The sequence below is a fragment of the Lampris incognitus genome, chromosome 13 (genome assembly GCF_029633865.1).
Source record: "Lampris incognitus isolate fLamInc1 chromosome 13, fLamInc1.hap2, whole genome shotgun sequence".
NCBI classification, from domain to species: domain Eukaryota; kingdom Metazoa; phylum Chordata; class Actinopteri; order Lampriformes; family Lampridae; genus Lampris; species Lampris incognitus.
The window spans coordinates 32,497,004-32,510,860 of NC_079223.1; the positions used below are offsets into that span (position 1 = coordinate 32,497,004).

Here is a 13,857-nt window from a genome sequence, read left to right on the forward strand (position 1 = left end):
TTGCCACCTTGCATCAGCTGCTTGTGTTCTTTATTTGTGCCGTTGTTGCATCGGTCACTTACAGTGGTTGAACTGTGACATGGGTTCACACGGGATGTTGGATCAGTCCTGTTTGTTGTTCACATTTGTTAGATTGGGAGAGGGGGTGGTGAGAAAGGAGTGATATTTTTTGCTGATCTCACACTCCTACGTATTTGAGCTGCAATCTGTAATCCTCATTTTTTCCTGCATCACCCCATGCCATGTTATCATCTCCCCTGGAATTTCTTTATGGAAAATTAAAGTTTGTACGTGTCACTTGGAGGGAGCACAGTTTTCTTGTTTCTAACTGTGAATGCTGTATGGCAACTGCTGATCTTAGCCTGTCCGGTAGAAGCTATACTTTACTTTTCCTAGAAACCCGTAAAACCCTCGTTGTAACAGAGTAAGCGCTCTGTTCTCTGCTGGTAAGTGCATGTTTTTCACAAGCCTGTTTTCTGACAGCAGTGAGAAAACAGACCCGGGATGAAATGCATTTAGCCCATTACACTCCACCACTCCACAGAAGGCCACGGGGAGTTTGTTTGCTTTTGTGCTATGATATCGAGGCACTGTACACAATCAAATACAAACACACACACACAAACTTGGCGTGCACATATCCAGAGTGCAATGCACTCAAAAATGTTATCAAGCAAGTAGGTTTGCTTGTTTAGACTATTAAGGTACCACACACACACACACACACAGAGTGCAGTGCACTCCACAAAGGACCATTGAGCACATTTGCTTTCTTTTCTTGGTAGGATATGACAGCATCTCATCCACTGAACACACACACACTCATGGCGCTCATGCACCAAAGCAACAGGGCAGGTAAACGGTCGCTCAGTGAGTATTTGTGCTCCTCAGTGAGTCCAAGTTAAATAAGGGCAACAGAAACCGCGGTAAGGTCCCAACTCAGACGTATCTGAACAAGGGTTTTTACAGAGCATTTAACTGGATCACACGGGTATTTTATAGGAGAAACGTATGTGGACAGCCCAATGAAAGGTAACAGAGCATGTTTCTCACCAACGTCTTGGGAAGCATGTGTCTGTCTGTCTGGCCAGTTTCATTCATTTCAGTCATGAGACCCACCTGAGATCCTCAAGAGTATTTCTGAATGATCAGGTTCATGTAACAGACCTTTATGTGTGTATGTGAACGTGTGAAAACCACTGGACCAGTATCCATCTCTAATGCATTCTCTGGGTACGCCCTCACACACACACACACACACACACACACACACACACACACACACACCAGGCCTCTAGGCACTGTAATTGGAAATGTCTGGAAGAGTGATTGTCCTTGGTGGTCCGGTGGGTGGTCCGCATTGGTTGTAAGATGTTAAAGCTGTGTTAGGTTGAGCTGGTGACTTCATGACCTGAGTCCTTTATCACCATGTCTCTCTCTCTTCATTTCTCTTGCCTGTGGTCTTTACTGTTGTGAAAGGTATAATCTCTCTCTCTCTCTCTCTCTCTCTCTCTCTCTCTCTCACTATAATGCTCAACTCTCACGTTTTCTCTCCTAACTAGAAGAGTACACTCAGTAGAGTGCAGATCCCCGCCAGGCATATCGCCCCTTCTCCGGTGCTCAGACTTGGTGATAAACCACCCCTTTTTTCTTTTCTTTTTTTTGCCTACCGCAAGAAGGGAAAATACGGAGACACTGCCTGCTTATTTCCCTTTCTCAGGTGCTTGGACTTGGGTGAAAAACCAGCTGAGGAGTTCACACTCAACTGTGGTATAAAACAGGTTTTCCAAAGGTTTTGAAATCACTGCAACCACAGAAGGTCCTTGATCATACAGTCATAACGGTGCACAAAATTATTAGGCTGACCGGCCCAGTAGTTTGTGAGATTAGCAGTGGACAGAGAAACACACACACTCACACACACACACGTGACCAAACACATAGTCCACTCCAGGCTATCCGCCTGGCAGGGATAATAAACTCTATGAGGTGTACTGAATTGGTGTCAGTCATGTATTGTCATATATTTCATGTTAAGCTTTTTCTCTCCTGTAGACTTTGAGGGAGATGTTTAATAAAAGATAATCAAGAATCAACCCCCCCCACCCCCTCCTCTGTTCTTCCCACCCTCCAGGCCATAAGTAACAAAGACCAGCACAGCATCTCTTACACTCTGTCTCGCGCCCAGACGGTGGTGGTGGAGTACACCCACGACAGCAACACAGACATGTTCCAGGTTAACAAGCCTTCTTTGTTATGATTTACCGACTTAACCCAACAAACTCTTCATGTTTGTTTTTCTTCTCCTTCAAACCGCAAGGCCGTTTTTAAATCACAGGGCACAAGACATCGCTGAACCACTCGAAACGGGGTAGAGGTGGTGTACTAGGGCTGCACTGTTATATCAGTCCACCAAGTTGAATCTAGCTTGCAAAGTTAATCGGCCTAGCTTGTTCACATTACCAGTATGCATTTTCACACATCCACTGTACATCATGGTGGAGGCAAAGAAATGGGGGTGCTTACTTACAAGGGTTTGCTAGCAGAGCACCCCGAGCCTTGTATGAAATGTGAATTATCAACACGACTAAAAGCAATCCCATTGCTTGGGTGAAACTCAGTTTGTAAACAATTTATTGTTTGGCGACAATGAGCCTCTACCCATTCCCCATGTGTGAATAATGTGTAGGTAAGAGACCAGACACTTTTAAGATTCTTCCATTGTTGCCTTGTCAGTAACAGCTGTTATTTCCACACACTGTTATTGATTTTATATTTATTTTTTGCACATTGTATGGAAGGCAGCCATTACAGCCTAGTTTTTTTCCTCTTGCCTTCTTAGACTTAACCCTTTTTGTATCTCATATGAGCAACCAACCTATTCAAGCATGCCTAAAAACATTTTGTCCAAACTTCTTTGTTTGTGCAAACTTACAAGGGTAATATAAACAGATTTACTTTCTCTCTCGCTCCCTTTCCCTCCCACCAGATTGGTCGATCCACAGAGAGCCCCATAGACTTCGTGGTGACGGACACGGTGGCCGGCAGCCAGAGTAACTCAGATACTCAGTCGGTGCAGAGCACCATCTCACGCTTTGCCTGTCGCATCATGTGCCAGCGCACGCCACCCTACACTGCACGGATCTACGCCGCAGGCTTCGACTCCTCCAAGAACATCTTCCTAGGGGTGAGTTTCCACGTCTGTGGCCCAGAACGCCATGGCTTTGTATAGACCCTTCTATGCCTCACCACTGACACCTGGCAGCTTAGTGAAGCTAAGGTATTAGGGCAGCGACTAGGACACACACCCACATCCGGCTTCCCACCTGCAGACACAGCCAATTGTGTCTGTAGGGACGCCCGGCCAAGCCGGAGGTAACACGGGGATTCGATCCGGCAATCCCCGTGTTGGTAGGCAACGGAATAGACCACTATGCTACCCAGATGCCCCTGTGACTATGTTTAAAAAGTGGCTGTTTTGTCATCAGTTCCGTGAACAGCTGATGGCGTAATAAAAAACTGTTCGCGCTGATTCATTTTGAAAGAGCAATGGCCAATGGGGAAACTCCAACTCGGTCGTTTGACCAATGGTGAACCTCCATCACACACTCAGTTACTCCTTCACGGACAATCGCATGTGTAGGGCTGGCCTCGCTGTTATAGTCCAGCCAAAAAAGAAGACAGTGATATCGATGAAAAATATTTGAAAAGGAAAAAATTTTAAGCTTAAGATTAATTCTTTTATTTTGGATTTTCAGATACATTCTTCTCAAACAGTATTCATTTCTACAGTCTCCTACTCTGTTTTTATTTCCTCTGAAAATCCCATCATTTACTGTTTTTCTCATCTGAGATCAGAGACAGTTGTTTTTCTTCCCGGCCCACACAAAACAAAAAGTGGTTCAGAGAGCACTGAGCACAGAGGTAGTTCTGATCTTTAAATGTGTATTTTGTGACATAAGGGAAAGGTCACAAATACAATCATAATAATAGCCATATTGTCCTAAGCAAGACAATGAACCCAGACATAACCCTACCTGTTCATGCTGTGAAAAGCACCAGCCAGATGTCTATGATGTAAATGAAAATTTGATAGATGGATTACAGATAAAACATTAGTTGGGTAGGACAGGTGAAAAGGCCTCCATAAGGATTTTTCCTATCTTCAGTACAACAGCTTGAAATAATTTAAACTACTGATAATGTGCCCGATGTTCATAGTGGTTTATTTAAATGGGCATTTGGTTTAAGGTTGCAGAATAAGCCCTCCAATTCTCTATCTCTCACTGTTCTCTCAGGAGAAGGCTGCTAAGTGGAAGACTGCAGATGGTCAGATGGATGGACTGACGACCAACGGTGTGTTGGTGATGCACCCACGTCATGGTTTTACCCAGGACTCCAAGCCGGGTGTCTGGAGGGAGATCTCTGTCTGCGGCAATGTCTTCACACTGCGAGAGACCCGCTCGGCGCAACAAAGAGGCAAAATGGTGAGAGATGCATAGCATTTCTTTCTTTCTTTCTTTCTCTAATTAACTAGTTATTAACCATCTCTGCCTCTTTGTCTCAAATGGATATTCACACACCAACACTGTGACACAGACTCGGGGGTTCGGTGACAGTATAACACTCCACCATCACCTGGGGTTAGGCGGTAGCCATCCCTATGGCAACAGGTCCGGGTTTCCAACTGTGTAACAGGTCTCTGTAAAGGGATCCTCTGATGTCGGCGCCTTTCCACCAATTAAATCTCACTCATTTTCCCTGCACCTAATCAAAGTCCTCACCCTAGTGTGGCCATCTGTAATATTTGTATGGGGGGGGGGGTTGAATACTGTGATACAACTCTGATTTAGACATTTTTCCTCAGTGGTCAGTGAAGTATCCTGTTCTGCTCTGTTCTGTTCTGCTCTGTTTTTTTTTTCTTTCCAATTTGCCATCCTGGCTGGAACTACAAGCACAACACGATCCATCTTTGCAGTAATGGAGGTATCTACCAGGCGTCACAACAAGCACAAGTTAATGACTCCTTTATCTCACCATGGTCCTTAATACCCAAAGAGTTAACCATTTTTGCAGCTTCACCATTAGAGGTGTTGCTTCACAGATGATTGACAATTTCGATTGCTGGCAACAGACGTGCCCCAGTTTTTATTTTCGTGCAGCAATGGAGCATGATGGTATGTTGGATGCATACAGGAGTGTGGACTTCTCAGAGATGTCCATGCATGTGAATCATGGTATCGCTTGGCATTGCTAAGCAGTCCAGTTGGTCACCATTATTACAGCAGCATATGTAAGTGTATTGGGGCTTCTTTCACAGAGATGGCTATCTGGGATTTATTTGGAAATCTTCACTTTGGTTAGATCATAAAACAAGCTCTTGGTTGTCTTGGTGCTGAACAAGTTTGTATAAGACTTCACAGTGTTAGCTTAGGCCTATGGGCAATGTCTGGAGATTGACTCCCACCCCGAACCTTGTCTTCCCCTTTCTCTCTACTTTGCCATTCCTTTTACTCTGCTTTAAAACCAAATAATGTACCCCCCTCTCAAAAAAATTAATAATGATGCCAATCATAACAGCTTAAGCTTGTAAGAAAGGATATTATTATTCTTTAGTCTAGCTTTTGCAAACGCTCCAGATCTGAACCTATGGTTTCAGCTTCAGAATTTAATTCAACCTACGGCTTTTCACCATACTTTCGAACCTATACAGTTCACTAAATTGGATAAACCCCGCTGTGTAAGCAGAGGTTAACCGCCAAAGGACATTGTGACTGATTGGAGAAAAGGTCACTTCAGCAACTTAACCTAAAAATCGTGTTATTTGGGTTACAGCCTTGGAATGCTGTTTGCATCCTTAATTGAAGGCGAGTTTGTCCTTCTCTGCCTGTTTGACAAAAGGTTGAAAGCAGCGTAATTACAGATACCTTACACTACAATTCACATACTCACACTCATCCATTGGGTTTGAGCGAGCCTGCTGTGGGGATTTTCGTGAGGTGTAGTGTCTTGGGTCCTGGTATGTTTAATAAAAGTGCTTTGTGTTGACTGATGATTAGCGTCACTGTAATTAAATTAGAGAGGGGATTGGAGGAGGGGGCCTGAGAGAGGGAGTGAACGAGCAATAAAATGAGTTGGTGAACATTCTTGCCTCCGTTGATCCATTGTGTTAAGATAAATAATTACATTTCAAGACAGCCAATTTTTCATTATTTCATTCTTCTCCTGGATCGCCACCTTGCCGTGGTGGAGAAGCTTGTGTGTACCAATGATCCCTAGAGCTATGCCGTCTGGAGCTTGGCTCCTGGTAGGGTCACCCATGGCGGACAGGTCAAGGGGGAGGTTCCAGACAAAGCGCGATCCAACAAAGACCTCAACGGCAGAAATGGCGGAAGATGTCTCCGGGTCACAATGGCAGTGAAGACGGTTGAAGGCTGTAACAGAGAGTGGTCCCCAGCCATCTTGGTTCTCCATGCCATTGGACTCTGACCACCCCCTGCCAAGGACCGTGTGGTGGCTGCAGGCGCATCAGCTACTCCACGTAAAAAGCTGTCACGTGCAGGCATCCTCCCATTACGCGGCTCCGGGATTGGCCTCTATGCCCACCTGAGGACCCAGAGGGACCCAGAAGGGGGACAGTCATACTCGAACCTGAGTGACCACCGATGATGATGAGAGGTAGCCTAAAGTACTGAGAAGTGTGATGAAACCTTGCCGGTGGTTTAAATTCCCACTCAATCGGGGAAAACTACAGCAGGTGACAGTAAAGGCTGATGTGGTCTCTTTCCTTCACAGCAACCACTGAGGTGCCCAACTTAACTGCCCAGTGCCCAGTACCAGAAGACTGGTAATACTGGGGAGCTCCTAGGCATCCATGTCTGAAACACTCAGTATGACACGGGGCGGTACAGGAAGAGAGCATGTGTGCCAAATAAACCTTCCTACTGGATAATTAAAGTTAAAAATAAACCTTCATTGGGAGAAACACACCTTACCTCATGACAGGGTGGTACAGCTTGCACACCATATGTGTGCGTGGAAATGTGTTTTTCATTAGCGGCGGTGAACTCGGCACCTACATAACCAGGAGTCATCTCACTACATGGAAATCAGGCCTACTGTTCATTCACTGTTCTTCCCTCTTCCTTCCCTCCTTGTCTATTTTCACTGTTTTGACATCCTTTTTTATGTTGAGCATCCCACTAAGTCTTATTTATTTTATTTTTCTCATCCCTCCTTAGTTAACAAGAGGCAAACTCAAGTCAAGTTGCATGCAAGATGCTTCAATACATCTTAACATGCATGGTATCATGACTTAATTGCAACTTACTAAACCTGAGAACCCCATTCTTAACAAATTGCCTCTCCTCTCTATTGAGCAGTGCGTAGATAAGTAAAGGTATTGAACTTATGAAGTTGGGTAATTCCAACAGCTGCATATTTACACACATCTCCCACAAATCTGAGTTTGCATTCAGGAAGAAATTATCATCCATCACATTGACTGAATTATACAGAAACTGTTTTCATATTGTTATCAGTGTATCTGTGAGTACCTTTTCATTCTTTTTAAAAGTTGATTTACCACACTATTGAAACATTACTTGTACTGTGCCTAAATACAGAAAATGTTAGAAAGTTTTGTTACACAGGACGCCCTCCTGCCCCCAACCTCCCTCTCTCTCTGCCAAGCTCACCCGCTATCTCTCCCTCCCTCTTATCTGCTCTTTGTCTAAATTGGGAAATTCCCACTGCCTGACTGTGTTCACCAGTTTGACATGGCTGCTGGAAAGTGCTACCCCGACACTGAAGTGTCTCATAGACTCACCGAACTGTAACTTTAATACCCTGCTGCTTTTCACTTACCTGTCATTTTTCCTCCGGCTGTTTGTCCCCTGCCACTTTCTGAAATATACAAGCACATAAAGAGGAACACAAAAGGCTGGGTTATACTGCCACCTGCTGGTATGCAATGTTTATCACAAATGTTAATACCCCTCCCTGTTTTTATCAGGGTTATCGCCTATTACAAATAAATGGATTGGGTTTTCCATCCATCCAGCCATTATCCAAACCGCTTATCCTGCTCTAAGGGTCGCGTGGATGCTGGAGCCTATCCTAGCAGTCATTGGGCGGCAGGCGGGGAGACACCCTGGACAGGCCACCAGGCCATCACAGGCGGGATTGGGTTTTATGCATCAAAAAAACGGAAATTTTGAAAATAAATATAGAATTTAAATTGTACAATATGTTGTAAACTGTATGAGCTCTGTGTGAAGAAATTTTGTCTCTTGAGCATGACCAGTCATTTCTTCTTGGAGTATCTGTAAAAATTTTCCTGAGACTGTATGAAGTCTAAAATGGACACAGAGAACAGGAGGCACTGTAACAATGTGATTCTCAGCTCACAGGGATTTATGCAAAACCAAACATTTTGAGTTAAAGCCTTATGTGGGTATGAAACACTTAATTTGTGATCTGGGAAATAAAAGCAATTAGTCTTAACCCCTTTGCCTAGTTCAAAACCAAATCTCTAGGAAAGATCAAAGGTTGGACTAGTTCATTAGATTTATAAGTTTGAGCAGTAACAACAAAAGATAAGATTTATGTTTTGTTCAGCCATGGGTGACTACCACAGCTGAAATGATGTAAATTAAACACCAGTACAGGTTTTGTACTCAAGGCTCGGCATTTTCAGTTTTTACCAATTTTCACCAAAAAATACCCAGATTTTTTAAAAGGAGATCGGTTTAAACTGATTTTCACCCGGATTTTGTTTCCACGAATCCAAAAGTTGTTCCTGTTCGTGTGAGGTTATGTAACAGTGTCCTCTTGTGGCGAAATTCGGCATACTGGATGGCTTTGAAAAATAAAAATCAAAAACGCTGAGCCTTGTTTGTACTGTAACTATTTCTCTTTCTAACCCTTCCTCACTGTTACTTTCTCGCTCTCTTCTGCTGCAGGTGGAGACGGAGTCCCATGAGCTTGTGGACGGCTCACTCATTGACCTGTGTGGCGCCACCTTGTTGTGGCGCACGGCCGAGGGCCTTGCACGCACGCCCACTGTCAAACACCTGGAGGCGCTGCGGCAAGAGATTAACGCGGCTCGCCCCCAGTGCCCCGTGGGCTTCAACACGCTGGCCTTCCCCTCCATGCGCCGCAAGGACACCCCGGACGAGAAGCAGCCCTGGGTCTACCTCCACTGTGGCCATGTGCATGGCTATCACAACTGGGGCAACCACCGGGAGGAGCGGGAGGGTCGTGAGGCACGCCACAGAGAGTGCCCCATGTGCCGAGCCAAGGGGCCTTACGTGCCGCTGTGGCTGGGTTGTGAGGCCGGCTTCTACCTGGACGCCGCCCCGCCCACCCACGCCTTCAGCCCCTGCGGCCACGTTTGCTCAGAGAAGACGGCAGCCTTCTGGAGTCAGATCCCGCTGCCTCACGGCACCCATACCTTCCACGCCGCCTGCCCCTTCTGCGCCCAGCAGCTAGCTGGGGAGCAGGGCTACATCAGACTCATCTTCCAGGGTCCTCTTGACTAGTGGGAGAGCGGCGTCCAGCAATGGTGTTGAGAGAAAGGCGAGGGGATCTATGTGGCTGGACACCATCCGTGCATTGGAATGTTGCCCATGGCTCCCACCAGAACCTGGCTTTGATTTTGTTTTGCTTTTCCTCTGCCGTTCTTTTATAAAACTTTTTTCTCTCTCGCATTTTTAAGTGACCTTTGTATTGCTTTTTCATGAATGAAAACAAAGATTTCTATATTTTCATGTGAAACCAGGGACACAAAAAATGGCGTTGAGAAGCCAAGAACACTGATGCGTGAAAATTTGTCCTGTTTTTTGGCAAAGAACTTTTAACAGTATTTATCTATACTACTAACATACCGTAGGGCATACACACGGTTTTATTCATGTTTATTGTTGCAATATACATCTGTGTACATCTATTAGAGCTAACTTAAACAAAGACATTTATTTATACCCCAAGAACCATCGCCTCATCAGTTATCTGTCGAATATGCCTAACTTCAATACTTCATGGCATTTTTATTTGAAAATACAGTATAATATTAATAATCAGATATAAAGTTCTAGGTGTGTTCAGATACTTATGTTCTATGTCCTTGTTCCTATGTTCAGCTCTCACATCTATTTTGAGTGTCTGTTTGCAACAATGTCCTGTCATGTTTGTACAGCCCTATTGTCTGTCCTCTGGTGTGTTCATGTTTTGTAATGTGTGTCTGTGCGTGTTAATTATTCAGTTATACATGTAAATTTTTCCTCCAAAGTCATTACCACACCTTTGATGTTAAAAGCAATAGATTTGGAATGGAGACCTCACAAAGCATTATGGGAAACTGACTTTGTTACTGATCAAACAGTCCCCGGCTGTCCGCTCTCTCCCTTTAAGTTCAGGTCTAAAACCTTAAAGGCCAAGTATAGGATTCTGTGTGTGAGCGCACCATGAACATAACTATCTACATCACAGGTTGGCTGGGATAATGTAGCAATGTAGCAAATTCCACACACATCACACACATGCAGATCACCAACTCACAAACCAAACACCCAAGGGTGTTTACAAGGTTGAAATATTTTATGTTGCAGAGGAAAGCAAATCACACACAGACCTCACGAGACTTGTGATACAGGAGATAGACAGGTTTTGTGCAAAACAAGAGTATCAAGGTGAGTGTTGCAGGATCTTAGAGCAAAGTGGTACTGACAATGCGTGGCTTCCTTTCCTGCTCTTACATGTTGCGTGCTGTTTGGCTCTTACACACACCTGTGGCTAGCCTTCCTGTGTGGTTATGGCCAATAAAGTCATCTGGATTGCTTTTCCAAGATATAGTGATTATGGTTAATAGTGGAATTATTTTTAGTCTTGATGATTGGGGACATTAAGTCGCTGATCCCAACTTCAAACGTTGAATAACATCTTGGCTGTTTTCATTTACCACTAAATTAAGTTTCAGTTATATATAACAATATGACATTTTTGCTAAACAAATCAAACCTAAAGAAAAGAAAATCCATGATTATGTGGAAGTAGATGTGCAGCCCTCCCTGTGTCTCATCATCAGAAAGAACTTGGTTCATAGAGCACAGATGCACACCGTTATATCCAATGACGTTTGAAAATGCTTTTCATGGCTTGTCTCAGCACACCAGGACACAAGTGACATTTGCTATTAAGCGATTTGAGTGCTAGAGATTACTATTGAAAAATTGAAAAGCACCACTATTAAGACAACACTTAAGCGATTGATAATTTATCAGACACTACCTAAATTGTCTTGATGTTGTACGAGTCCGTCCTTCTGGTTCAGCTTTAAATAAACACTAATTTATTTGCAACACTTTGATTCAGGCTTTTCACCCATAAAACTGCATGGGTTAATTTCTTTGGTCCATGCTCTCTGGTAATACTTTCTCTGTTGAGAGCATGGAGCCCCTTAAAAGAGCCTCATGTAAACTTGTGCTATGCAGGCCGTGGGTTGATAAATGACCCCCATGGAATATTCTGTGGCTGATTCAATATCAGCAACTAATATCAGGACTTCCCTCTCATTCCAGAAATGTCTGACCGTAGATCAACGATCTCTTTGATTTCGCCCACTGAATCCACGGTTGCAAAGGTGAGATCTATAACAAAGAAAGGGTACAAGTCAAAAAGTGATTTTTTTTAAGTCTCAAGAATTGCAAGCAAGGATGTGAACCTCGGTGCTCATTAAGTAGGCCTAGTCCTAATCCTCTTCACACTTGTGCAATCTCACTGGCGCATATCCTCACACAACTTACATATGCAATTTGCTGAAAGGATGAGATGGACATCCACATGATGGTATTTGACCAATGGTCAAACAGCCTTCCTGTTAAACCATCCAGGCAGCGTATTGAATGCAAGCTGAGTGTCACAATATATGGCAGCATATGTGACAGAGTGAGAGAGATTATAACGTGATGTTCTTGGGTGATAGTTGCATTTTAAATGTATATGTACATTTTCACCACAGTAGCTCTCTGTAGAAAAGAAAAATTCTCGTCAGTGGATCCCTGTGCTTGGACTGCAACACACAAACTCACCTCAGGGACAAACAAAATTGACCTGTGTCGCATCTGGAAACACACACGTGCATCGCACAACACTGGGCCTGTAAGACCACTAGACACTAGGGCTGTGTATTGGCAAGAATCTGGCGATATGATGCGTATCACGATACAGGGGTTATGATTCAATATATTGCAATACTGTAAGCAAGGCGATATATTGCAATTTCATAGGCCTGTGTTCTTTGTGTTTACGCAACTTCCTGTCTCAGTTTACGTTGTTGGAGTTGAAGAGTCAAATGGCTGAAGGTAGATTAAAACACTGCTATCTAGCAGCCGGGGGTATAAAATGAACCACTGTCTGCCACAAATCTCTGCATGTAAACTATTAACTAAAATCAATCAGAATTGATACAGTATCACAAAACATAATAGCGCAATACTCAAGTGCAGGGGTGGGCAATCTTATCCAGAAAGGGCCGGTGTGGGTGCAGGTTTTTGTTCCAACCAAGCAGTTACACACCTGATCCCACTAATCAACCAGTAGAGTCTCTGCTGAGGAACTTGATTAGCAGACACAGGTGTGTAACTGCTTGGTTGGAACAAAGACCTGCACCCACACCAACCCTTTCTGGATAAGATTACCCAACCCTGCTCAAGTGTATCGATATTTTCTTACACTCCTACTAGTAAACAACTGTCCACCGAGGTCCTCTGAGCATACCTCACCAGTAAACTCTTTGTCATTCTTCAGATTTAATGTCTCACCTTTAGCCGGCCTAGTTTAGTCTGTTTTAACCATACAGACTTGTCAAATGCACCGTCTCTTCTGTCTCTCTGTGGAGAAAGTGTGTGAGTAAGGGCTTTACTCTCGTCTGTACACTGTTTGTCTTCTCTACACGGTGTTTCTACATTAAGGTCGCCGCTCTCCCAATCCTCTCGTCACTGTTTTCCGCTCCGCTCAGGAGCCCCCTCGCATTTGAGAAAAGGCGAAAGCTGAGAATGTTTCAAAAGAACAGTTTTTGTACTGACTTTAAACAATAAAGTTTAAAAGTGACACATTTAACTGACTGTTCCTGAGTTTCATTGGCACAGCCTGATTGTGTAGACTACCGGGTTAAAGGTCACAGGGGTGAATTAAAGTATTTACTGGAGATGGGAACACATTTTTAAGTTATTCAGTGGTTTGTGAATCAGGTATTCTGTCTTCCCAAAGGTTTGGATACCAATGCAAACATGCTGTTTTGAGGGCTCATATCAGTGTTAACATTTATATATTCCCATCAAGGGCTGGGCAATAATCCTATATTATCATTTATCATATTTCAATGGTATTGTATCAAGATAAAATTCAGATATTGTAAAATCACGATAAACAATTTTGTTGGCTAAATTAATGATAGGAATCTGTAACAAGAACCTTACATGTCTGACAAAATGAGGTCTGACGTGTAAAATATTTGAAGTATTGTTTGAAAACTAGTTGTGTTTTGATATTACTTTACATTACCACATACTTAAATGTGATGAATCTAAGTTGGATTCTTTGATGTGGTATTTTTTGCATATGTTATCAGATATTTCCATATTGTGTAAAATCCCTTATGATTAGTGTGATAAGAATACTTTCCCTATTGCTCAGCACTACTATAGCTACAGAGATTGCAACCGTGTAAAGCTTTAGTCTGGTGACTTTTATCCACAGTTAACTGCACCTCTGCAATCACATACCCCCATATTTTTAGGGACATTTGACCCACTTGCCTTGGTCTATACAAAATAAAATTGACTTTACAATATGGGG

General features: G+C 43.5%; 1 protein-coding gene across 1 annotated transcript in view; it reads left to right on the plus strand.

The window, feature by feature from the left end:
- LOC130122668 (E3 ubiquitin-protein ligase pellino homolog 1) overlaps positions 1–13,105 on the plus strand; it is a 63,042-nt gene extending 49,937 nt beyond the window's left edge. Inside the window, exons 4-7 of the mRNA XM_056291629.1 lie at positions 2,135–2,236; positions 2,990–3,187; positions 4,299–4,487; positions 8,964–13,105. Of these exons, the coding sequence (XP_056147604.1) occupies positions 2,135–2,236; positions 2,990–3,187; positions 4,299–4,487; positions 8,964–9,542 (1,068 nt within the window). The 3' untranslated portion in view covers positions 9,543–13,105. The remainder of the gene's footprint in view (positions 1–2,134; positions 2,237–2,989; positions 3,188–4,298; positions 4,488–8,963) is intronic.
- The last annotated feature ends 752 nt before the right edge of the window (positions 13,106–13,857 follow it).